At 43.7% G+C, this 25,955-nt stretch overlaps 1 protein-coding gene across 1 annotated transcript in view; it reads right to left on the reverse strand.

Annotated features, from left to right (window-relative positions):
- The window catches only part of ERMP1 (endoplasmic reticulum metallopeptidase 1), a 572,215-nt gene that overhangs the window by 222,418 nt on the left and 323,842 nt on the right, over positions 1 to 25,955 (reverse strand). The window contains exon 4 of the mRNA XM_086961418.1: positions 17,675 to 17,780. Coding sequence (XP_086817544.1) covers positions 17,675 to 17,780 — 106 coding nt within the window. The remainder of the gene's footprint in view (positions 1 to 17,674; positions 17,781 to 25,955) is intronic.

Below are 25,955 nucleotides of genomic sequence, written 5' to 3' on the forward strand. Positions count from 1 at the left end.
AGGGCGTCAGTGAGAGGGCGTCAGTGAGAGGGCGTCAGTGAGAGGGCGTCAGTGAGAGGGCGTCAGTGAGAGGGCGTCAGTGAGAGTCAGTCACTGAGAAAGAGTGGGAGTCAGTCAGTGAGAAGGAATCTGTGAGAGGGTGTCTGTGCAAGAGTGTCTGTGCAAGAGGGTCTGTGCAAGAGTGTCTGTGCAAGAGTGTCTGTGCAAGAGGGTCTGTGCAAGAGGGTCTGTGCAAGAGGGTCTGTGCAAGAGGGTCTGTGCAAGAGGGTCTGTGCAAGAGGGTCTGTGCAAGAGGGTCTGTGCAAGAGGGTCTGTGCAAGAGGGTCTGTGCAAGAGGGTCTGTGCAAGAGGGTCTGTGCAAGAGGGTCTGTGCAAGAGGGTCTGTGCAAGAGGGTCTGTGCAAGAGGGTCTGTGCAAGAGGGTCTGTGCAAGAGAGTCTGTGAGAGAGTGTCAGAGTCTGTGAGAGAGTGTCAGAGTCTGTGAGAGAGTGTCAGAGTCTGTGAGAGAGTGTCAGAGTCTGTGAGAGAGTGTCAGAGTCTGTGAGAGAGTGTCAGAGTCTGTGAGAGAGTGTCAGAGTCTGTGAGAGAGTGTCAGAGTCTGTGAGAGAGTGTCAGAGAGTCTGTGAGAGAGTGTCAGAGAGTCTGTGAGAGAGTGTCAGAGAGTCTGTGAGAGAGTGTCAGAGAGTCTGTGAGAGAGTGTCAGAGAGTCTGTGAGAGAGTGTCAGAGAGTCTGTGAGAGAGTGTCAGAGAGTCTGTGAGAGAGTGTCTGAGAGTCTGTGAGAGAGTGTCTGAGAGTCCGCGAGAGTGTCTGAGAGTCCGCGAGAGTGTCTGAGAGTCCGCGAGAGTGTCTGAGAGTCCGCGAGAGTGTCTGAGAGTCCGCGAGAGTGTCTGAGAGTCCGCGTGAGTGTCTGAGAGTCCGCGTGAGTGTCTGAGAGTCCGCGTGAGTGTCTGAGAGTCCGCGTGAGTGTCTGAGAGTCCGCGTGAGTGTCTGAGAGTCCGCGTGAGTGTCTGAGAGTCCGCGAGAGTGTCTGAGAGTCCGCGAGAGTGTCTGAGAGTCCGCGAGAGTGTCTGAGAGTCCGCGAGAGTGTCTGAGAGTCCGCGAGAGTGTCTGAGAGTCCGCAAGAGTGTCTGAGAGTCCGCGAGAGTGTCTGAGAGTCCGCGAGAGTGTCTGAGAGTCCGTGAGAGTGTCTGAGAGTCCGTGAGAGTGTCTGAGAGTCCGTGAGAGTGTCTGTGAGAGAGTGTCTGTGAGAGTGAGAGGCTCTTTAGTGGCGAGTAGGGTCAGGATTTATTAACAGATATAGATAGGAAGCCTGAGTGCAATATGACAATGCCCAAAAGCAGGTAGCGCTCAAGATTGTTATTGAGAACTCAATTAGCACAAACCACCAAGTAATCACTCAAAAACTATCACTGAAGTTGCATAAATAATTAAAGATTGTATGTCTTTCGGTAATATGTGCTAAGTGACATCATAAACCATGAAAGACCCATCAATTCATGACATCACAACAGAAAAACTTCTATTATAATTGAGGAGATAGGACGCTGATGAGCACCTGCGGGAGCTTTATTGGGAATCATGCACAGCTAAGCTCGGTCAGCCGGGAAGCGCTGGAAGGGAGGCAAATGGCGGCTGCGCACGTGCACGCTCGCGTGAACGCAAGCACAAGGCCACCAAAAGCCTGATGTGGCAGCACTTTGAAAACCCTGCTACTAAATGTCTCACAAAGCGCATGCGCTGGCTCAGCAAGACCTCAAAAACGGTTATTCCATCAACACAGCGTTTAGTTGGCTCCTTTACCTTTATTCCACTTTGTTGTAATGGTTAATTCCCCTCTTCTTTCTTCACATCAATGCTCTCTCTGTTCAGCCTGCATGGCAGGAGAATAATGTGTGATGTCATGGAATGTTGGTGTGTGGACTGGTGGAGAGCGTCAGTTGGAGGATGAGAGGCTGAGCAGAGGGAGGCTGCTCCTGGTGGGGCTGTACATCTTTACTTCTATCCTATTTACCATCCTACCTTCATCTTCTACAACTATAACTGGAACTAATAAAGGAACTACTTGGAACTACCACCTGGCCTACTCCTTGGACTATTTATTTACAACACACTTCAGTATACACAATGTGTAATCTTGGAGAGGAGCACTAGAGGTGTGGACTAGTTATTGGTCATAAAGAAGGTGCTTTAAAGGTCCTTCCCCACTAGTTAAACAAGCAGTCGGTTTCTTCTCAAATAAGATAACAAGCATTTACAATGCAATGGTCTCGGCATTATTAAAGGTAGAGCTATTGGCATTGCTTAAGTTTTTTTTTTTTTTAAACATAAATAAATGGTATTGTCATTTACAATGGCAATAGGTGAGCATTACGAGGCCAGCCAATGGAGAACTGGGGTGGGTTCAAGCCCCCTAACTAAATAACATTAACTCTTCGGCTCCGCCCACTGCTCCGCAGTGTGACAGTCCTCGACCTAAAAAGGCAAAGTATTCAGGTTGAACAAAATAAACAAGTTTCACTGTGAGAGTCTGACTAGCAGAAGCAGTGGCTCAGCAAAGACTTAATCACCTAGTAGTAGAGGCAAAAATCAAGCAACAAGGGCGGTGCATCCACATATCTAAGGCCACACCTTTGCTGCTTTCCATATCAATTTCAACTACACAGAAACCAGTTTTATGAAGTGGTCAAAGTGACAACATAAAACAGCAAGGTGAAAGAAGGCTTGCCAATATGCAGGCTTGAGAAGGGTGTGAGCCACAGATTGTTTACAATTATAAGTGAAGCCTGTTTGGTGGTTGCTGTGGGTCAACTATTTTTGCAGTCCAGTGACTGCTCACAAAACCACCACACCAAAGTTGGACATATTCAATTTATTTTGCACAACATAAACCAGAGCAATCTACTTCAATGTGTAGGGGTAGAGAAAAAGTGGTAGGAGAGAAAGACGTGTGGGGAGAACAGAACTGGAACCTTACAGACAGGAGATTATTGGGCATCTGGTGACATTCCATTTATCAGAAACTTTTTTTAGGTTGGCTTTTAATGGCTGTATAGATGAGTGTTTTTTTTTGCATTTGGAAAGCAATTTGTGCCAAAGTTAAGTACCTTTTAGGGTAAGCTGCTTCCCTCCAAGTCTTTCTTTATGAAAATTAGTCATGAGGAAATTTTACTTGTGCACCCTCTCAAGAGGTTTACCAACACTGGCTCTAGCCAAGGAGCGTGGCTAGATTGCAGGTCTTCATAGAGGTCTAGGTTCACACTTACCACTGATTACACAAATGTGGGAACTATTTGCTAAATGCCATTGAGGCAGGCTAGTGGTCTCCAATCCTCGCTGCCTGCGTGGTTCATTTCTTCCAAAAAAGGCACAGAGAAAGCCAGCGTCAGATTGTACACACAGGGCGCAAGAAGGGCAAACTATTTAATTACAAATTACAATGTGTTCCATGAGCGAGGTATGTTCGCCAAGTTTTTTGTCCCGCCTAGATCATTCCGGCCTTTTCTGACACAGAAAACTGACAGCCACATATTTGGGCAACAGTAAAAGAGAAATGGTGGCTCTGTCATCAGCTCGGAAAGCAGAAGACCACATTCTAATCTTCACTTCCGTGCCAAAATTGAGGTTCTTTTAACAAAATGTGTCGTCTCTCTGTGCCACACTTTTTCATTTCTGAAGTGCAGAGATGTTGATTAACGCAAAGTATTAGAAACTATAAAAACTGGATATTAGCATCCAAACCTTTCTAGTGGGTCGCACCATGTATCCCAAAAGGAAAGAGTGGATTAGCATTAAATCTCTGCATGTTTCGTTAAGAGTCCACAACAACGGCCATAAAGCAGAAATACCAGCAAATGGCACTTCTCAATCAGTTGAGAGGAAACGCACACTACTTGTCACCCGACTTGTGTACTTTATCGCCCTTATTTCAGTACTACTCTTAAGCAGGAAGCAAGCACGAGAGTTGCGTATGAAACGCAGTGATGCTATATGTAGTCTCGGAAGAAAACTAAACTTGCAACACATTGTTGTAAAGTCAAAGCACAAACAACAAAAAGACACATACGAGGGAATAATCGAAGGGCATGCCTACTATTCACCAAACATGATATATCACACACGAGTACACAAAAGCTACAGAGGCCTACAATAAAAATGTAAACCATAAATATATGCAGCCACTCCTCCAAGTTACCCTCAGAACTCCCACACAGCCCTAGGACTACGAGGCAGCCAAAACAACAATGCAATTTAAGAACTGGCTGGATAACTTCTCTAGTTGTTGATCTAACCCAAGTAGCCTAACTGCTGAAAATTATTCTTAGTGTTTTTAAGTGGTCCTATAACAGGAAAAGCACTTCACTAAAACTAACACACAGCACAACAGACAGGGTATGGGAATCAAACAGTTTTAGATGTGTGCTACATGGGGCATTTTCTATAGCAATAATGATTTAATTGCTTTTGTGCAAAATGCGGATAAAAGCTACTTCAGAGCACTTGCCGATGGTGAAACATAAGACCGGTTTAAAAATCGCCAGGACATTACTTTGAACTGTGCTGTATTATTGGTGGAATAGGGAAAGTACAATTTTCTAACAAAAACATGCATCAGTTCGGCTCTGAACTAGTTGAAATAAAGTGGATATTTTTTAAATCAACAACGTGCGGCAGCAATGATAATGTAAAGCAAATCTAATGTGTGTCTGACCATCTCAAACGTTGTAGTAGGCTATGTCTCGAGAAAAGCATGTTCGTTGTCAAAAGAAAACGCGTGGTCATGCATCTTGAAAGGTTGCCCAACAGCGGAAAATGTGGGAGGCGGGGGTAAAGCAAACAGAAGGGTTTGTGAGTTTTGCAAAGTGTTAATGTCACCAGTGACATGGAGCTGTACCTCTCCGCCTGCGACAGCAGGTCACACTACAGAAGTCAGTGCCCTTTTCTACCGAATTTTTTAAAGTTTTTTTTTCCATAGCGCCAACTTGGAGCACGGGATTTAGAGCGCTTTACAATAGAACCGGGCTTCTTTATACATTGTTTGCTTTACAGGCAGAGGGAGCTAAAGTGATTTCATTCCAGTCAAAGAACTGCAGGCTCCAGCTGAACCTCCTGTGCCATGTGGCGATGGCAACGCCTGGATGCAAGAATCTAAGCCATGGCACTAATCATTTAAACTTAGTAGTATTAAAAGAAAGGCAGTAGGCGCTACATCGATATACATACAGGTCGATATTTAAGGCACATGATTCGAAGTTCTCAGAGAGAGCCCGGTAGCTGCCAAATGCTAGGAATCTAGTTATTAAATGCATATTAAAATGTGCTTGGTGCACTGTACTTGAAAGAAAATCAACTAATAAAATGTACAGCCTTTACAAACAGAGGCTGCAAAGGAGAGCGAGAAAGCAACATTTACAAGGTAGGATTCAAAGGGAGGGTGAGAATTGGCAATTAAATGTGCCACTACCCTGATCTGCAGGAAAAAAAAACACTATCTGGATGTAGACTGCAATGGACGTACAGCAGCACCGAGGGATTAATACATCCCAGGTGGAAGTATCACACTGAAAACAGTACTGGACGACATTGCTACAAAAATCGAATAATATACAACGGACGGCAACAGGAAGAGAAACTAGCTACCAAGGTTCACTGACTTGGGCAGTGCACATTGAGGTTTTGCGGTAAGAGGGAAGAACTGAGCTGATCAGGGCAATTAATAACAGCAAAAGACAGAAAGAAGCCGCAGCTCAGCATGCACTCAAAACAAGGATGACTGCAGATAGAAGAAACGCTAAAATGAACGAGGGTCCATTTGTACATTTGAATGGAGACTGGATAAGCAGAACACTGCCACAATATGAATTATTCTACATGGCTCAACTACTAGAGGGCTTGCAGGAATCCGAGATGCACACTGGAGAGATCATGCTATGCTCTTAAGGGTACTACACTTACCTCCGGGGTCCGATCCTTGGGCTTTTTCCGCAGAGCCTCTTTAAACTTGGGCTCCATGATACGAGTTTCCAGAGTTACTCTGCCGGTGGAAGTTCCAAGTCTGAGCGCTGGAGTCCTCCAAGTAATCTGCCGAGAGAAAGCCGGAGTGCACGGCTCAGTGCCAGGCAATGCAATCTGGGGTCCTGGGCAGCTGCTGTCCGCACATGGGTCCCTCATCGTTGCTCAGGCCCGCACATTACTTGGGCTCAACTAAAGGGGTTGCCAAGTTCCATGATGCTGGTCAGCACAGGCCGAGCGGCCACTCCATGCTCCCCTCTCACTGCCTGCAGCCCACGAACAGATCCCGGCAGGGAAGCCGCACACTTGGGCTGGGACAGAGGCAAGGGGCGTGCGGGAAGCTCCAGCCGGGACAGAGCTGGCAAAGAGGAGGCGGCGCGAGCGGTCCACAGGTTCCAGACTGGAGTCCGCCGGAGTGAGAAGAGCGCTCTCCGAGGCGGCCTCAAGTCCTCGTTACTTTCACAGACTCCCCGTTCTCCTCAGTGAACTCCACCTGCGCGCCGCAGCCCTCGGGGCCAAGAGCACTGTCGGAACCGGGCGGGACATGGAGGGACAGCGGGAGGGGGCGGGAAGGTAGATACCAGCTGCGACGCTGAGATCCTGTGCGGGCGGGACACGGACAGCAGGAGGGGGCCGGAAAAAAGACGGCGGGAACCGGGCGGGACACGGACAGCGGGAGGGGGCGGGAAGGTAGATACCAGCTGCGACGCTGAGATCCTGTGCGGGCGGGACACGGACAGCGGGAGGGTGCTGGAAAAAAAAGCGGCGGGAACCGGTCGGGAGACGGACAGCGGGAGGGGGCGGGAAGGTAGATACCAGCTGCGACGCCGAGATCCTGTGCGGGCGGGACACGGACAGCGGGAGGGGGCGGAAAAAAAGACGGTGGAACGAGGAAAGCGAGCGAGAGCAGCCTACCTCCACCTTACCAGCAGCAAAATGGCGTTATCAAGCTTCCGGAATTTTTCTGATTTGGGGGCGTGTTTTGCTGTTCTGAGCGAGGGATGACGTCACTGTCTAAAGAACAGCAAAACTTATGCCCCCGAATCCGAAAAAGACGGGGCTAAATTGGAGTGACGCTCTCTCCTCCAATGGCTGGCCTCCGTTTAAAAAGCCAGCCAATGGAGGAGAGACTGGGCAGGGAGGCGGTTCTACAGCCCTACTAAGAAGCATTAATTCTCCTCCCGGAGACTGCGCAAGCGCAGCCTTCTCTGTCCTCGACCTAAAAACAAATGTTTTGGACTTTGTTTTTTTTAACCACGCAGCTCTGACTTCGGGTGGGTGAAAAAAGGAATGACGGTTTGTGTTCCAGGTGGACCTTGATTTTAATGAGAAACACGGGGCAATGTATTGGCTTCCTGCAAGATTTGCGTCCGTTCTGAAATCAGTAGCTATAACAAGTATGTGAACCGATTTGAAAACACAGGTAATTGAAAACTCAGTTTTATGAAGCGGTTCACTGGCTGCTGAGAACCGCATTATCACACTGACAGTATCACTGAGGGCAGGAAGGGAACAATAAACACCTAAACTTTGTTCACCTGCACAAAGTCGGAGCTGGGTGTTGAAAAATAACAGTCTAAAGCATACATTTATATGTTGTAGTTGGAAACAGATTGTTCGTTTAACTAGTGAGAGAACCTTAAAAGCACTGCATCTTCAGTATACACATTGTGTAATTTTGGAGAGCACTAGAGGTTTTAACTAGTATTGGTCCTCAAGAAGGTGGGATAAAGGTGAATACACTGAAACACTGCGTAAACACTAACTTTTTTCTAATATCTTGATTTTAGATGGTTGTTTTATGTTCTTGATTGTATGTTTTTATTGATGTATTTAGCTTAATCAATGACAAACCATATGAGTAAATGTTACTTATCTTCGATGTGCATTGTATTAAATATTTGTAAGATTCTAAATGTTGTGGTTAAGCCGAATTGGTAATTTTTGTTATTGAAGCTGCTTTGTAAGTATCCACCTAACAAATGATTGGATTTTAATAATAAGTCCAGGGCAAAATATTAGTATTGTTTTGGTTGAAAATTACCCCCTTTGCCTTTGTAAAAGGGGTCCCTCTCCAAATTGTCAATGACTTATCCTCAATGAGTCACAAAGTATTCTGGATCTTTTCAAAACCATCTAAATCCAAAACGCTAGCCAGTAGTATGAATAGTTCTTGCCTTAGCCTTTTTTACATGGTAATTAAAATGTGCAAGAACCTTCTTGAGATCACACTACTAGCTCTCTGTATTCGGTACCTCCCACCCGTGCTCACTTTTTGAACTAGTGCTATTTAATTTGCTGATAAGATGTGCCTCGAGAACCTGTTGAATAATTGCAAGAGGAGTCAGAAGCTCAAAGCCAAGGTGAAGATAATGTTTTGCTTTTTGGGGGCGAGGTATTGCTGGACTTAACCCTCTCTGCTGAATCACCCCCAAACCTTTTGCTTTAACCACTCCTCTTTCCTGAACCCATTTTTGTTGGCTTTAAGGACTCTGTGCACTTTGCCACTGTTAACCAGTGCTAAAATGCTTGTGCTCGCCTGTTAAAATATGATAAAATTGGCTTTTACCAAATTGGCTCATTGAATTTGATAGAAGTCCCTAGTAAAGTGGTACAACATGTTCTCAGGGCCTTTAAATTAAATGCTGTTAGTGGACCTGCAACACTTTTTTTTTAACTTTCTTTATTGCAGTTTATGGAATACTTCCCAGGTTTAAACAGTTACATCATATGCACCACCCTGAACAATAGGCATTACAATCCCTGGTCAGAAGCTATTGACCCAATGTGGGTTGCCATTGAAGTAGGTACCAAACCGACAATCAACAGGAAGTGGGCCTGCAACACTTATTGTGCCAATCCCTTAAGAAGACCTTAAATGGCAGGCCAGAGAAAACATGTCTTCAGCCAGCCATTGCAGCCTGTCGGCAGTTTTCAACTGCCAATTCAATCCTACAAAATAAACCTTTTGTCAGGATTAAACATCCCATTAAATGTATATGATACCCCACAAGGTAGGCCTTAAACAGCACATAGGGCAAAGTGCAATGTATTTAAAAAGTTGAACATGTACTTTTAAGTTTTAGATGACCTAGTAGTGAAACACTCATGAATGTGTTTTTCACTACTGTGCGGCCTACCTCTCCCATAGAATAACACATGGTTACCTTATTACATTTATTAAGTGCTAACTTTCGATTTGGAGCAGGTGGAAATATCCTGTTTAAACACAAATAATACATTGTAATTTACAATGCTCTTTGATTATAAAGTTGGATTCTAGTTACAATTCTAAAAATGCCACTTTTAGAAAGTTTACATTTTCTGGCCCTTCTAGCAGTTTCCAGCTACCTGTGCGTGTTAGTTGCTTCCCCATCAGAAATGCGCAGTGGGCCCAGACAGTGAACAAAAGAACCTGAGTGTTGCTGGGAGATGGCCATTTCGCCAGAATGAGAGGGACGGAGCTGTTCCTGCCCACTTACATTACAAAGGCGCTGCATCAGCACACTTACACAGAACTTGACACCAGGCTTTGTCACCCCAGATATCTTGGGACCTGGGCAGGGTTAAGGAAATATTCTTCTACTTCAAAGCCAGCACCAGATATAAATAGTAGACCTTTGGACCAACTGTTCAGTACACTCCTGGACCTGTGGGAGACTACAAAAGGACTGCCTTGTACTCAGAGGACTGCCCTGCTGCTTGAGGTCTGCCTTGTTTCTCAGAGACTCCATACTGCTACCAGGGAACTGCCCCAGTGCTGGAGGCCTTCCTTGTTCTTTAGAGGAATGCCCTGCTGCTTGAGGCCTGCCCTGTTTTTCAGAGGACTGCCCTGCTGCTTAAGGCCTGCCTTACTGCTTGAAGGAGAGAGGACCACCTCCTTGAACCCAGGACTGTCAGAGTTGTCTGAACTCCAGTTCTGAGCTACAGGGACACAATGAGCTCCAGAGACCTTACAGCAACTGCCCATCTGACCTGCTACAACTGGACCTGCTTAGAACCACAACTGGACTTCTGCTGGAGTGAGGCCCTAATACCTAAAAGGTGCCTCCCCAGGTCCTGGACCCTTGGCTGGCATCAGATGAGTTCCTCCTGTGAAATGCTGAAGTTTTGAACTCTGCGCTTGGAGAAAGTAACTTTTCAGCAGGGCTAACCTGTTTCCTTTAACCGGGCCACACTCCATCACGGTCGGCCTGAACTTGTGACTTGGTCATGGTCTTATGAGACCCGTTACCCAGTTGGCACTTTCTGCTTCTTGGCGCTATTTTTATATTTTAACTTAAACTCTTAAAATTGCACTGCCCTGGTTCTACTGTTTTGAGTTTTGACATTTTGGTCTAATTTCTTTTTTACTTTTACTTTATTTTTTTTAATTGATTTTGGTATTTTTCTTATGTTGGGTTTTTACTTTATTACTGTTTGTGTGCTGCATAAATACTTAACATAGTGTCTGGAATATAAGCCTGACTGCTGTTGTGCCAAGCTAGAGATGGTGAAGCACAGATTGATTTAGTGACTTTTAAGGCTCACCCTGAGAAGGATTGTGGTTGTTGCTTGGGAAGGGGTTTCACACCCTCAATCAAAAACCCAATTTTTCAAAGGCATCATGTTGAAATTGGGGACATAGGAAAGCTACATAGCTCTTGTGTAAAAAGCAATCTTTCAAGGGGCTTCGGACTTTAATAGACAGCTGCTCAGCTGCAAACAACAATTTTTCAAATATACCTGGGAAAGTATATGTAGACATCTCCTTCTCAGGCCCCCTTTCTGAAAAGTAGAAACTTAAAAAAGATGATGTCCCATTAGCCAAGATGTTCTTTTCTCTTGGCACATGAACTTGTGTAAATGCAGGCATTCGCCCAAGGGTGAAGCTCTTTGTACAGTCGCTAACTAACTGGTCATGACTATTTGCTAAATTAGCATTGGGTTCAAGGACAAAGGAAGAGTGTTTGTGCCTGTAAAAGGAATAAATGTGTTAACATGGTGGCACCAAGCGGATTTCCAAATGTTTTTTAATCTAGGTGACAAGTTCCTGGTTGGCATACATCCCCTTTATTTACATTTTAAATGAAATAACCATATTGTGTCCAAACTTTTAAAAAGTTAAACTAAGTCGTGGCTTTGAAAATGACATCTTGATTTATGCGAGAATGAAGCAGAAACATGACGATGCTGTGTTAAGAATACTGTCGATTGTACCGGAGAACGGGATAACATTAAGTTAAGTGCATTTTCAAAACAAATTCGATGGAATACCCGGGACATGAACTTTGGAATGAAGAAGAAAAACCTATGTTTCACCTACTCAAGTTTCAAATTATCAAGTTTAGTATATGGTAATCTCAAGGCACCTCACACAGCGGATAAGGACCAGCTATGTTTATTTCTAGGGCTATGGGAGTACCTTTGAAAATTGTTGATGAGCTTTGCAAGTGACACTGATTTTTCAGGAAACTACTCACAAACAGCGAATTTATTTGGCTGATGCAATGTCGAAACAACTTAGTTCATATCAAACAAATAATAGCTTCAGCACCGGCTTTTCAGTCTTGTGTAGAGGGTCAGGAAACCTATATTTCAGGGGATGCAAGCGCTTGTGGTATGGAGGAAATGTGAAGGTTTGTCTGAGGTTCCAATTGGTTTTGCTTCCAGAGCACTGAGAGGTTTTGAGACCCAATACTCGTTCATTGAAAAGGAAATATAAGTGTGTGTTTGGAAAAATTGGTAAGTTGAAACCGTATTTATGGGGAAGGTCTTTTGTTTGGAGTACATTCAACTGACCATTAGTGGATATTTTATCAGCAGAGAAGATTAAAAAATCCATAACCAGGTTGGTGAGGCTTACCACAACGTTCTTAAAGAGTTTAATTTCAAGGTTGAGTATATTACCAGAGGGAAAAACATGAAAGTTGATTGTGTTCATTTGTTTAGATGACCTGCTTCGATGAATTATTTAGCATAATATAGAGGGGTACATCATTGTAAAATGCCATTTCAGAATCTAGCCGATTACCTCTCATTAGAGGAAGCTTTATTCATGAGGTATAATAGGTTGATTCCGCCCACCTGCTACAGGCACTACACTTTAGTCTGCACATTATGGTCATTTAGGGGTGAGCGCTATCCAAGAGGAAAAACTGAAAGAACTTTTGATGACCAGGACATGATGGCGAAGTGGAAAGAAGAGTGCAATAGTGAACCTCCTGTAGCTGGAGTACTAAACATCTTATCAAGGCTAACCCTCCTGCCATTCCTATGGATTGTCATGAAAGGGTCTGGTAAAGAATTGGGAGCTTTGGGTGATTTCTTGGCGTTGAAAGCCTTTTTTACTTCGATTAAAGGAAGTCTGTTGCAGGTGTTCACGGACAACACCGTCACCATGTGGTAGTGCAATAAACAGGGCAGGTTGGGGGTCGTAGACCCTTCGTCAAGAGGCTTTGCACCTCTGAACATGGCTGGAACATCAGGGCGTATCTCTGGTGGTTCAACACTTGGCATGCTCTCTGAATGCCAGGGTGGACAAACTCAGCTGTCGATGCCTAATGGCTTCTCCATCTAGAGGTGGCACTAGGTCTCTTACAAGAATAGGGAGACCTTTGGTTGGATATGTTGACCTCTGTTGAGAACGTGCAATGACAGCTGTTTTGTGCACTAAAGCTTCCGAGGCAGCTCTTACTCCGAAACGTTTTTTGTCTTGAGTGGAGCTCAGGCCTCTTGTACACCTTTCTGCCTATACCACTCCTGCCCAGAATTCACAAGAAGATCAGGAAAGACCAGGCTCAATTCATTCAGGTGGGCCTGGAACTGGGCACGGAGAGTCTGGTATCCCAAGCTGTTGAGCATGTGGATGGGTCCTCTGATTTGGTTGCCTCTTCTGGAGGATCGTCTGACGCAGCAGCTAGGCAGGGGTTTGCACCCAAATCAGACAACACATGGCCTTCATGCGTGGCGATTGAGCGGCTTTCGACTTACCACCGAAAGTCTGCAATGTGTTCTTGGCAGCCAGGCGTTTCCGCTATCAACCTGGTATGTGCCTGTTGTTGGAGCAAGTTTGTTGCATGGTGTACAGATCAACAAGTTGACCTACTATCTGCACCCTTTCCCAGGTTAAATTGTTTATTTTTACTCTTGCCTTGCAGGGCTCTGCTTTGGGCACCTTAAAAGGCTGTCTTTCTGCAGTCTCTGCATTTCTGTAGTTGGCAGATCCGCCATCCCTGTTCAAGTCCCCTATTGTAAATAGGTTTTTGAAGGCTCTTCAACACACGTTGCCACCTTCACCCTTCATTATGTCTCAATGCAGTGCTGTTCTACCTTGACCGCACAATAGAGTTCCAGGTGGGTAGTCGACTTTTTGTGAGGTATGTCAGAGCCCAAAAAAAGGCACATGGTGAGTAACGCACATCTCATGATGGATAGTGCTCTGCATCCAAATCTGCTACGCATTGGCCAAAAAGCAACCGCCAAAAGGTTTGCAAGCTCATTCTACCAGAGCCAAGTCTGCGACCATTGCGTGGTCTCGCAGAGTATCCGTCCTGGATATCTGTCAGGCAGAAACGTGGGCTTCCCTGCACACGTTTACGAAGCACTACTGCTTCGACAATCCGGCCCATCGAGACGGGCATTTTGCCCGTTCGGTCACACATTACCTTTTAGTATAATCTGTATCACAGCCCCACCTCCGGGGAGGTATTGCTTAGGTATTTATTCTAAAGTAAGGAATCTGCGGCAAGAAGTCCATCAGATGAACAAGTTACTTGCCTTTGGTTACACCTTATCCAGTAGATACTCTGTCTAGCTGCAGATTACTTCCCGACACACCCATCCTACACGCTCTGCGAACGGATTCAGCGTGAAGGGCTGTTCCCTTTAAAAGGCCCTAGTTTGACACACCATTTGTCAGTGTTCTTCATAGCTCCGCTCTTCTGACGTGGAAAGTTGGGAAAAGAAACTGATGTCAGTACGCTGCGGTGGCGCCTATATAGGCACTGCACACGTCCCTTCCGGCGCGGACAATGCCGACAACACCACATGGAGCTGAACAGCACAACCTACTGGCCCGCAGGGATACTGCTCAAGAAAAATGTCCAGATCCAGTCTAATACCTGGAGAATATTCTAAGGTAAGAAATCTGTGGTTATATAGTCTCTATAGCATACACACACTTAACAGCAGTGTATCCTGCCTGTACGGCACACATACACCCAGCACATACACATAACATGAATGCACTGAACAGCACTGTATCCTTCATGTAGTGTACCATTCATAGGCACACACACACCCAGTACATACATTTAACATGCATGCATTGTAAAGCACTAAATCCTGCATGTGTTTTACCACTCATAGGTGCACATTCACCCAGCACATACACATTTAGGAGGCATGCATTGCACAGCACTACATCCTTCATGTACTGTACCACTCACAGGCACACATATACCCAGCGCATGTACTCACTATGAGCGCACTGCTCAGTACTGCATTATCCCTATATTGTATCCTTCCCAAATGCGCGCACACACCCAGCATAGATAAACCACTCATGTGGTGCTCAGCACAACACAACACACTAAACCAAAGTAGACCAAGGGTGAGTTAAATACCACAGTAGAACCTTAAAATGACAACCTGTAGTCCACACACCAGTTACACAGGATAAAAAAGTACCTATTCACTCCAACTGATCACTATACGGTATGCCATCAATAACGCGCTTGTGCTGCTTACCTTCTGATGAAGCCAGTAGCCTTTCACCACTATGAGGGGATCGCTTAGGCTCCCCTCCCAGCCCAACATGACCGCAATCCATGATACAGGCCTATGTTATGTCGCGCACACACACATGATCTTGGTTTGTCTATGACAACAAAAATCAGCATTAAGGTACCAGTCATCAGTACAGTTGGGCACTCAGGGCAGGGGTGCACGTCCATTATCATGCAGAGGACATTTCCATCCCAACACTTTAATGTAGTCCAACACAGTCTCTACTACTCTCCAATCAATATCTTTAATCTGGGTGCTCTGATCTCATTTTAGCTGAACTGTTCCCATTGGAGCATTGTCAAGACTGACTTGTATATGGCTGGGTCCAAGCTGAGGTATGCAAAATAACAATGGATTGCGAAGTGATCCCAAGTAATTATCAGTGGCTGAAATGAATTCAAGCATTCCATCCATCACATTTTTTATACTTTAGTGTGTCACCCTAAGTGGGTCAGGCATGCCCAGGCGTGGGTCCTGTGCACACTGTCACCGGAACCAAGCTACAGCCATCTGATTATCCCATAACAAGGGCAAAACAGGTCCTGATGTGCCTGTGTTCCGGTTCAGGGAGGACCCGGCTTGACAGTTCAGGCTGGACTGTTCCCATTGGAGAAGGGTCAAAACTGATTTGCATTTGACTGGGTCCAGAGTGCGGCCAGAGTAATTTACAAGTGGCTTAGATTAATTCAAGCATTCCATCCTTCGCTTTTCGCATACGTTTATGCAATACATAACACTTCCTCTGGTGGGTTGAGTGTATGAGAATACTGTGGAAACTAAAATCATTATTTTGGTTGTTAGATTTAAAAACACACTGTAGCTTAACACATGTAAAAGCTACCCTGCAAGAGTGTCAATGATGAAAAATCTTGCTTTTCTAAGGGACTCCACTGTCTCTCCATATCATGTGAAAGGGCTGGCAGTAGAGTCTTCTTATTCCTTCGACTTGAACATTTTAAAACTGGGTTTCCCAAACACCATTTTTTAGTAATGCAGTCCTTCTGTGTTCACCTGAATAGGCTGTATAGAGATCACAAAACTGCAGTGCTTCTCTTAAAACTGAATTAGTGATTCTGTTGCTGAAACCTTGGGCAAAAATTAGTCCGTCTGACGCCATTATTGCATCTTGTTTAAAGCATTTCATATCGACCAAGAGGCAGTTTGTGAGTAAAGGACCCAATTATGTAAACAGTGTCTGTCCATTAAATTTCAAGTGGGGACTTAGTCTGCAGACACCTTTGAATAGTTCAAGCAGCCACAAAAGTTTCCAGGGGGGGGGGGGGGGGGGGGGGGGGCGCAACACTGCCAAACCAATGAAATGCCCTACCCGCAAACCGTAAGATACACAGACAACTATCTCCACTTCAGAAGATTGCTCAAAAGATGGCTCTTACTCGCATGACTACTATACTCACAACTCAAGAATGTACCACAACAGTATGCTCTGACACGACAAACTATGCTTCTCACGGTATGGAAAAGAGCGGTTATACAATACATGTCATTATACTTTGAACTATGTCTCCTGATACAGGCAGATACATTTATAGAAGGGGAAAAATATACATTACATCACAGGATATATGCGTACATCAGAAAATGGCAAAATTGCTGCTTCTATGTTCAAATAGGGACGGATATATATATATATATATATATATATATATATGTATATATATATATATATATATATATATATATATATATATATATATATATAGGATTATGAATGCTATTAATATCTACAATAAGTTCAATGATTATATGTATGTATATACAAGTTAATTACAGTTATCTGAAACCATAAAAAATTACCACATAATAAATGTGGCTAACAGACCATGTAAACATTGCTGCTTCAATTATATATGGATGTTTATATAGGGGGGATCAATTCAGCAAACAAAACTTTACCAAGCATCATGTGTGTGTGTATATATATATGTATGTATCAAATATTTACATTTCGCTTTCCCCATCCTTTTTAGCCATGCCACCCAACTAACAAGCACCGACCACCATTCAGGGACGCACTGGGAACCCAAAGCAGCCCAAGCAATGTTCTAGAAACAGCCCATGGGGTGGGGCAGAGTTTGGGGGAGGGGAGGGGGTGGGGGGGCTGTACGCGTGAAGCTCTGCTGCTTTTGTTACTGGGGCAGCTATTGAAGCATTGCTGCAAAACTAGCCCCCACAGCTGCAAAATCAGCCCCCACCCTTCCAGGCTACCGGGGAAATGCCTGATGCCAGACATGGCCAGTCCGGCCCTACGACCATTACTTACAAAATAACTCACAACTTCCCCTTTTCAAATCAACTTCTATCATTCTATCGCTACCTAAACTCTACTAAAGACACAAGAAATCAAGAGCACATGCCTAACACAATTATTGCACAAGACAAACTACTAAACTAATAATCTTGGGTTCTGGAGTAGCATGCTACTCGCCAAAAAAGCGCTTCAATACCTCATCAGGGGTCATAAGCGCTAAATAAATACATTTACAATAGAACAATTACAGGTGAGCCAAGACTATAAAAGTACAGAGAAACAACTGGCGATCTTGAGGCTTGTGGAAACAGTATGACAAGCACCATTTCACTTCTATGCCACCCAAAACAGTTCTAAAAAGTTGAACTCCTTCCAATGTCTTTACGGCAGATGGAGGACGTTTGTCCTGTATTCTTGTACCAACTAAGGAAGATTATACAGAGGATGAGAAACATTCTAAATAATACGCTATTTTACAAGGTAGACTACTGTAGTACAAGTGGGACCCAGGACCTAACAGAGGATAACCATTAGCAAAACTGTTGCAAGAAAAGATATGCTCCAATACGTTTCTAATAATGTGAGAGAATAGAGGTTTTCTACTAAACTGTAAATCTCAATCATTACCTGTTTGGAATACTAGCTCCTTTCCACCTACACCTGCTGCTTCCAAGTTAATAAATGCTCGAATCATCTTCGCCCAGGGATGCTGTGTAATGAAGCCGTGACTAGCCTGAGAGAAAAAAGAAAAACATAACTTACTTCAGTAATCTCGTGTACTCCAAGCCCCCATCAATTTGCAACAATGCAGGAACAACTGCAATGTGTGGTTAATATATAAACTATATTAGTAAGTTCGGTCAGGGAGCAGATTTATATAAATTTCATCTTCAGGTTTAATCCCCAAAAATCCCAGGAATTCTATATACCACCTCTTGCTGGTTGGATTTATTGAGAAACTTTATGCATGCCTGACCCACCCTTGTATTAGCGAACATCAAGTTTTTGAAGACCTCTTCAAAAGTTCCATAGTAACCTAGTGCAAACAAGACCACATCTACTCCAGTTCTAAATCTCTACACTCTTTCAGTATCCAAGAAATAAGTTCTTTCATAAGCACGTGCTTCATTTACAAATCCATCTTTGGGCACAGTTCATCCTCTAAGGTACAACCGGCTGCTATCATAACAGCCCAGAAGAAACCTTACCTGTGCCTATGTATGAGAGCAGTAGTGAATGGACTATTAAATACCAACTATCAGTAAACGCCCTTTTCCAGTCGTAAACTAATGGTGCAGTTTTGTTTTGTTGGCTGTATATGGGTTCCTGGGCCATTAGCTAGGGCTGTTGGAGGCTTCGAACTGACAAGGAGGGTGTGGTATCTGTTCGTCACCTATGTCATTTACACTGTAGAAGACACCAGAACATTGCAGAAGAGACTAGAAGAGTGGACCCTTGCTGTCCTGAAGTTCTAGAATGTTCAGTGAGGACTCTATGCGCTGCTCAACCAGCAGATGGTATGCTGTGACTGAAGTGTATGGAATAAACCTGATGCTTCTCTTCACTCTCTGGTCTGCTAATTCCATAATCCTTTTATCTTGCATTGGACTCTGGCATCGAGGTACACCCCAACACGCACTAGATGCAGCAGGAAGATGGAGTGTGGCCACTCTCAGGAACTGAAGGGTATTAATTAGGGAGGTACCCTGGTTACACGACTGAGTCCAAGATCATTATGTCAAACTGACTGCTACACAGCGAGTAATTTTACAGATGGCCACTGGCTGTGAGCCTGAGCAGCAAGCAATTGGCTACTGGCGGCAATCTCTGTGGTGACTTAACGATCATCCTGCCAGTTCAACAGTTGAGTTATTGACTTGGGATAGAAACTGTATGCCAGAGGGATGAAGCGATTTTAACCTCCGTCGAGCGTGTACAGAATTAGAAAGAGAGAACCATATGACGCTGATCTCCGCTTACGAAAGCATGAAGGGTGTGTGGCTTTCTAGCGAGAGTGCGCACTGTACATGAGGAATTCACTCCGTTTGTACTGCCATACTAAAGTGGCTACGAACTGATGGTTGTGAGTTTGACGCTGCGTACACGCAACAACAAACTGTTGCAAGGGGTACGTGATGAGCACGTGAATTCACTGCAGTTGGCACCCTTTGCTCACTGGGGATGCGCTCAGAGTAACAGAATTCATCACATATACAGCTACGAACTGATGCAAGCATGACGGACGTTGCATGCAAGTAGCTACGAACTGTTGTGAGAGTGAAGGGTGCACGCTCAGCACGAGAATTCACCACCGTTAACTCGTCTCGCTATCAGCACAATGAGGAGAACTCTATACCCAAGAACCTGAATTGGGGTCTCACTCCAGTAGGACCGCTCATCTTCCTGAAGTCTGCTTTCCCGGGTGCAAGCGGCATCCTTGTTCCCGTGGGGTTCTGGGGGAGCCACGAGCGAGGAGCATCTGCGAGGAGTCTTGGGAAGACTTTCTGTGGTAAACCACCTACTGACCATCATTTGCAGCATTTTGTCCTAGGCCTGCAAGGTGTACTTCTCCTCTTTGATTCCGGGCTTCAGAGTCTTTTCCTGTCTAAACAGAGCCAGTGCCAACTGAAGGCAGTTGAGGAAAACCACACTGATGTTGACAGTGATAAAGAGACAACAGAAACTCCGTGTGTGAAAACATTTCGCTTTGCCATATACTGTGAGACCTAAGCTCTAATCTGGTTGTGAGGTTAGAGGGGTTGGAGAAAGTGGGGTGGGGATATTTTATGTGACATCAGAAAGAAGAAATGAGTATGGAGAGTGTTACTTGGCCCCCATTCGTTTTAACGTCCCCTGGGACGTTTCCATTAAAGTGGAACAAATGGAAAAAAGTCTTTAATGATTATTACATAGTTTGTGAACCCAATTTGGGTCTAGAGAGGAAGATCGCACTCCTACAACACTTTTTAGGAGCAGAGGGACAAGAAATCCTAGTGCATCTACCTGATCTGAGTGCTGTTTAAGCCAGTGTGTTAAATGAATACGAAATAAGCATAAAGAAATTAGATGATCATTTTCTTCCTAGGATCAGTACAATCATGGGGCGTTGTCATTTTGGGAAGCGCTCACAAAAGGAAGGAGAAACAGTAGAAGAATTTTTTTCTGAGTTGCGAAAATTGGCAGCCTCATGTAAGTTTGAAGCAACAAATGACTAATGCATCAGGGACCAATTATTATTTAACTGTAAAATTGAAAGGTTACAGGACGGAACTTTGGCTAAAAGATTATCCTTCCTTGGGAAATGTGTTGATTGTGGCAAAACAAGTAGATCACACGATGAAATGTGTGAAAGAAATTAAGAAACACAGATAGTAAGGAAATTGTACAAATACTTGGAGATGAGAAAAATGAGGTACACATAGTTAAAAGTACTCCTATGACAAAGGAAAGGAGGAGTGTCGGCACCATCAAGGGGTAATGCTACAGATGTGGGATGGTTGTCCACATGAACAGTAAGATGCCCAGCAATAAAAGCTTTATGTAATAAGTGTGGGAGGAAAGGAGTGCTGGTGTGCTGTAGAAGGTGCTCTGGTAGCAAGAAACCGGAGAAACAAGGTGTGCGAAGAAATTGCACTGCAGATGATGGCGGGTCTAGCAACCCCAAAGATGTGGTCAGGATAGAAGACCTTGTGCTTGAGGTCATGTATGAATCATGCTCTGGAGTAACAATTTCAGAGTAGGTATTTCATAAACTGTTCAAGAAACAAACGTAGCTACGCAAAATGGACATACACCCGGGAGGGCATGGTGGTCAGCCAATCAAGACGAAAGGCTACTTTGCTGGATAGATAGAGTATAAAAACAGACACACAGTATACAAAGTTTGTGTTTCATCTGGATAGCCAGCACAAAAAGGCATAGGAGTGTATCGGAATCCCAATGCTGAACCTCAAATACTGCTCCAGAATGTTAACAAGGATGTAGAGGTGGGCTCTGATTTGAGAAAGAATATTCTTAAGTATTCACAGAAAAGTTAGGATGCCTCAAACAATATGTGCACAAGATAAAATTAAAAGAGAAAGCAATTCCAGTGTCAGCTAAAGTACGTAGTCTTCCATTGAGTGTACAGAACGCACTGATAGAAGAGTTAGAAAATTGTGTTAGCTGTATGAAATCGAACCTGTGGAAGCAACTGAATGGTCAGCACTCATTGTAGTGGTAAGAAAAGCAGACCGCAAGATTTGCCTTTGTGCTGACCTTAGGGCCCTTAACAAAGAGGTAGTTGTTAATAAGATCCCTTTCCAAACATAACCGAGATGATCACAACTGTAGCTGGAGGAAAACTCTTCTCAACATTAGATCTAACATCCGCCTATTCTCAAAAGCTCATTCTTTCATCACGCCCCTGGGGGCATACAAATTTAAATGCATGTCGTTTGGTGTGGTAACGGCTGCGGCGGTCTTTCAGAAAGCAATGTCTAATATACTGTCTGGAATCTAAGGGTGTTCTATTATCAGGACAATGTTCTGATATTTGGGAACTCTCAGACACAACATAATGAAAGACTTAGACAAGCTTTGGACAGATTCAAAGAGTGTGACCTTACAGAATGGAAAGACAGGTGTAAACTCCAATGTACTGAAATAAACTATCTTGGGCATAAATTCACTGGTGAAGGGGTACAACTCAAAGCAGATATGGTCAACACCACAATGAAATCAGTGGCACCCAAAATCAAAGACGAGCTGTGATCCTTTTTGGGAATGATAGAATTTTATAGTAAATTAATCGCAAGTTTACCAGTCGAAAGTGCCATATGTGCAAATTATTGAAAAACAGGGTAACCTTTGAAACAGACCAACAGCCAGTTAAGGAAGTATTTACCAAAAAAGGGACAGAGGAAATGTCCAGTATAAGTAAAAGACGAGTCATTAATCTACAAGAGTACACATTTGACATAGAATATATCCCTGGTACAGGTAACTTTGCAGCAGATAGCTTGTCCCGATTGGTTGATGACAATGAAAAGGAAGAGAAAGTCCATGATAACCAAAGTATGGATTTAGAATTGCACAAAGAAAATGTGTGATATCACCAAAAGGCTGGTTGAGGAGAAACATTGAAAATAGAGTTAGAAACAGATCCCATTCTAAATGAAGTACAAGATTTTTTAATCTAGAAAAGAATGAAGAGCAGCTGAGGCCATTATCATAAGTAGATGGATGTCTTTTCAGAGGCCCAACATTGATACCTCCTGAAAGCCTCAGGAAAAAACTGAATGTACAGCACACGAAGGCCATGTGGGGATCACCAAAACCAAACCAAGGTTGAGGTTAGACTTTTAAGCGGCAAGGGATGGCTGTACTGGTTTAGAGAGAGATAAGAAATTGCATAGACTGTTCCACCAGCAATGAGGTAGCACAATTGCGCACTCCACCCATCATGCGGTGTTGCACCCCACCCGAAGGTCCCTGGATGGATGTAGCACTGGCTATCACTGGGCGACTGATGGGAGAAAGGAATTCCCCATACATTCTAGTTTTAGTCGACTTGCATTCAAGATAGCCAGAAATCAAATTTGACTCTGGCATCCGCACGACCTCAGTTATAAACTTCCTGGTAGGATTTTACTAAAGGGACTACCCAACACCCTTTTAACTGACAATGGTGTTCAGGTTTGCTCCTGATAAATGAAGGAATTTATGTAATGTAATGGAACAACACACAAACTTTGTGCACTGTATCAAACAGAAACTAATGGGGGAGTAGAAAGATTTAACAAAACCTCAAAGAGGGCATTAAGCTGGCAAGACAAACAAGATGCGGTTTGAAGGCGAATAGATGCTTATCACTTAACTTCTCATCAATCAACAGGGATGACTCCCTTTGAGTTGTTAAAGAGTAGGAAGCACAATTCTAGACTGGTACCTGGGAGGCTAAAGTGGCACCAAGGTTGAGTGAGAGTTCTTGTAGGCCAACAGTGGAGGAAAAGGGAGCTGCAGGCAGCCTACGAAGAGAGGTTTGACAAATTGCATGAGACCAAAGTTATCAAGGTTAAAGTGGGTGATTGGATAAGAGTGAACGCTCCAAATGGCAACAAACAATGGTCAATGTACTGAACCCATGAAAATCAAAGTTCTTTCACAATGAGGTCAAGACACAGGATGGTAGAATATGGAATCTGGGGACGGTGGTAAAACATTACTGACCTGAACACAATGGGAAAACACTTAAAAACAACAGTGAAGCAAGGTCAGAAAGTGGACATTCGAATGACAGTCCTGAGTTACATGAAGGGGAAATCATTGCGGTTCGGGTCAGACCAAGTGGATAGGTGACTCATCCCCTGAGTTTCATAAAAGATTACTTAGTCAAGTAAGGCAGCGAGAGTTATTACATTTTAACTTCCCCTTATCTTGGGAAGTATAATGTGGTTCTCATGTCTAATTTTACCTCCATGATCCATAAAAGAATATCCTTACTTAACTTATTTGTTTAATTTGCTTATCTTTCTTCGAATGCGTTATTCACTGCTATGTGTTTCTATGATTTCTGGGGAGGGATTATGAGAAAAATATCTTTTGTGAAAAATGGGAGAATTGTGGTATCTCTCCGTCGCCTATGTCACTTGTAGAAGATACCAGAACATTGTAGAAGAGAGTAGAACAGTGAAACCTTGCTGTCACAAAGTTCTAGAATGTAGGGTGAGGAGTGTGGGTGCTCCTAAACTGGTAGTTGGTATGCTTTGGTTCAGGTGTATGGAATAAACCTTTTGCTTCTCTTCATTCTCTGGTCTGCTTATTGGGTAATCATTTTATCTTACATTGGACAGAGGGATATTCATCTCCTTTTTGCTCCTTTTTAGAACTGTTTTGTACAACATTTATGAACCTATAACTTTATAACCAAATGTGATCCTACCAGAATCAGTCCGTCTCGCAAGCACACACCAAATCTATTGCTTGATTTGGATTAGATGTTGTTCACCTGCAACACACAATGGTAACCTTTGAAACACCCCAGAGCAGTTTTAAGGCATGGGCAAAATTAGGCAATTGCCTGGTCCCTCACATTCCACTCCCTCCCCGTAGAGATCACTATGTACATAAAAAGTGATTATTTTTGTAATTGGGCAGCTTGGCATGCTAAGCTTGCTGAACCTTAACCCTACTTCTCTCAGACAGCTGTGGCTAATTCAAATAAATAAAATAGCCTGTCTCTTTCCTTACTTCTCCACATTGCTTCTACCCGATACCTTTTTACGCTCTCTTGTTTTCTCTACATCTCAGTGCCCCCCATCATACTCTCTCAAGTCTCACAGTCTCATTAGGTATACATCACCTCTCTCTATACACCTCTCAACCCCACCTCTTGCTTGCTTCACACCTACCTATCTTTGCCTACTGCTATCTTGTCTCGATACCTCAACTCTCTACCACATTTCACTGTACATCACTGCAGGAAAGTGTCCCTTGTGGACATGGTTACCCCCACTTTTTGCCTGGTATCTGATGCAATTTAGACGGACGTGCACTGTGCGTGGGCTAACCAGGTCCCCAGTACCAGTTCTCTTTCCCTAAAACAAGGTAATTGTTCCCCAATTGGCAAGACCTTTAGCACCTCTATAAATTCATAGTAAAGGGTACCCCTGGTACCTAGGGCATGGGTACTAAAGAGGGTCTCTAAGGGCTGCAGCATGTATTGTGCCATCCTAAGGGATCCACCACCAAACTCATATAGACTGCCATTGCAGGTTACTTGAAATGGTGCAGGCAAATGTGAAACATGGCACACACCCTGTGCCACTCTCACAGACAATGCATGTAATATATGTAAGTCACTCCTACAGCAGACCTAATAGTCCTAAGCCAGGCTGCATTATATTACATGTGAGGACATATCTGCATGAGCAAATATGCCTGTGTTTACTCGCTAGTTCAATTAATAGATAGTACAAGTGAACATGGAAGCCATCTTAAGTATATTGTTGTAGTATTAAAGAATACTAATACAAATGAAGTATGAGTTGCAGGAAGATTTATTGTAATAATAAATCCTAGGTAAGAAAAGTGTGGCTCTCCCCTTGGCCAGTCCAACAGCAACTGCCAGGGAAGAGAACATCAGCACATAGCTAGAATGTAGAACATGGCAACACAGGAGTCTAAACTCTATAATGAAAATAGAAGATTACAACACATCCTCCTCTCTTACATAATAAAAACAAAAGGTTTAAAAAGGAAAACAAAATGGTGAGAAAAAGAAAAATGCAGACTGAGTGAAGCACATTATATGTAAAGTACATTCTATTTACAAACATAGTCTTTCAAGTAACTCAGTGGATGGCAATTTCTAAACGAACGTCCCCGAAGAGGACAAGGAGGATCAGAAGGAGCCGAAGGGGAAGGGGCAGGAGCATCACCTCCTCCTTGCACATTAAAACGAGAAGAACTCAGTCTGGGAATTTTGGAGAAAATCATCTGACAGATAAGAAGGTATTGTTGGTAAGAGAGTCACAAAGTGAAGAATTTGTACCTTTAGCACCATTTTTCTTTTGATACAAGGCAACTCTTCTAGAATTCAATTTTTCACCATTATCTAGAATTACCCCATACGGCAAAGTGACCTTCACCCTGAAAGGTCCAAGAAATTTATTAGAAGAAGAGGACCTACCAGAGCGTATTTTAACTAAATCTCCAGAGCAAATTCTCCTATTAAAATTTGATTTATTTATGATGCGACCTCGAGAAGCAACTAAGGATGAATTAGTAGAGACATCTTTTCCAGCAATAATGTGTCTCATCCAAGTTGGAACAAGTTTGGTATTGGGTAATCTCCCACGCATCATTTCAAAAGGAGTCTTGCCTGTAACACTATGTACACTTGAGCGATGTGCCCACAACATCTCTG

The sequence above is a fragment of the Lissotriton vulgaris genome, chromosome 3_1 (assembly GCF_964263255.1).
Source record: "Lissotriton vulgaris chromosome 3_1, aLisVul1.2, whole genome shotgun sequence".
Taxonomy (NCBI): Eukaryota; Metazoa; Chordata; class Amphibia; order Caudata; family Salamandridae; genus Lissotriton; species Lissotriton vulgaris.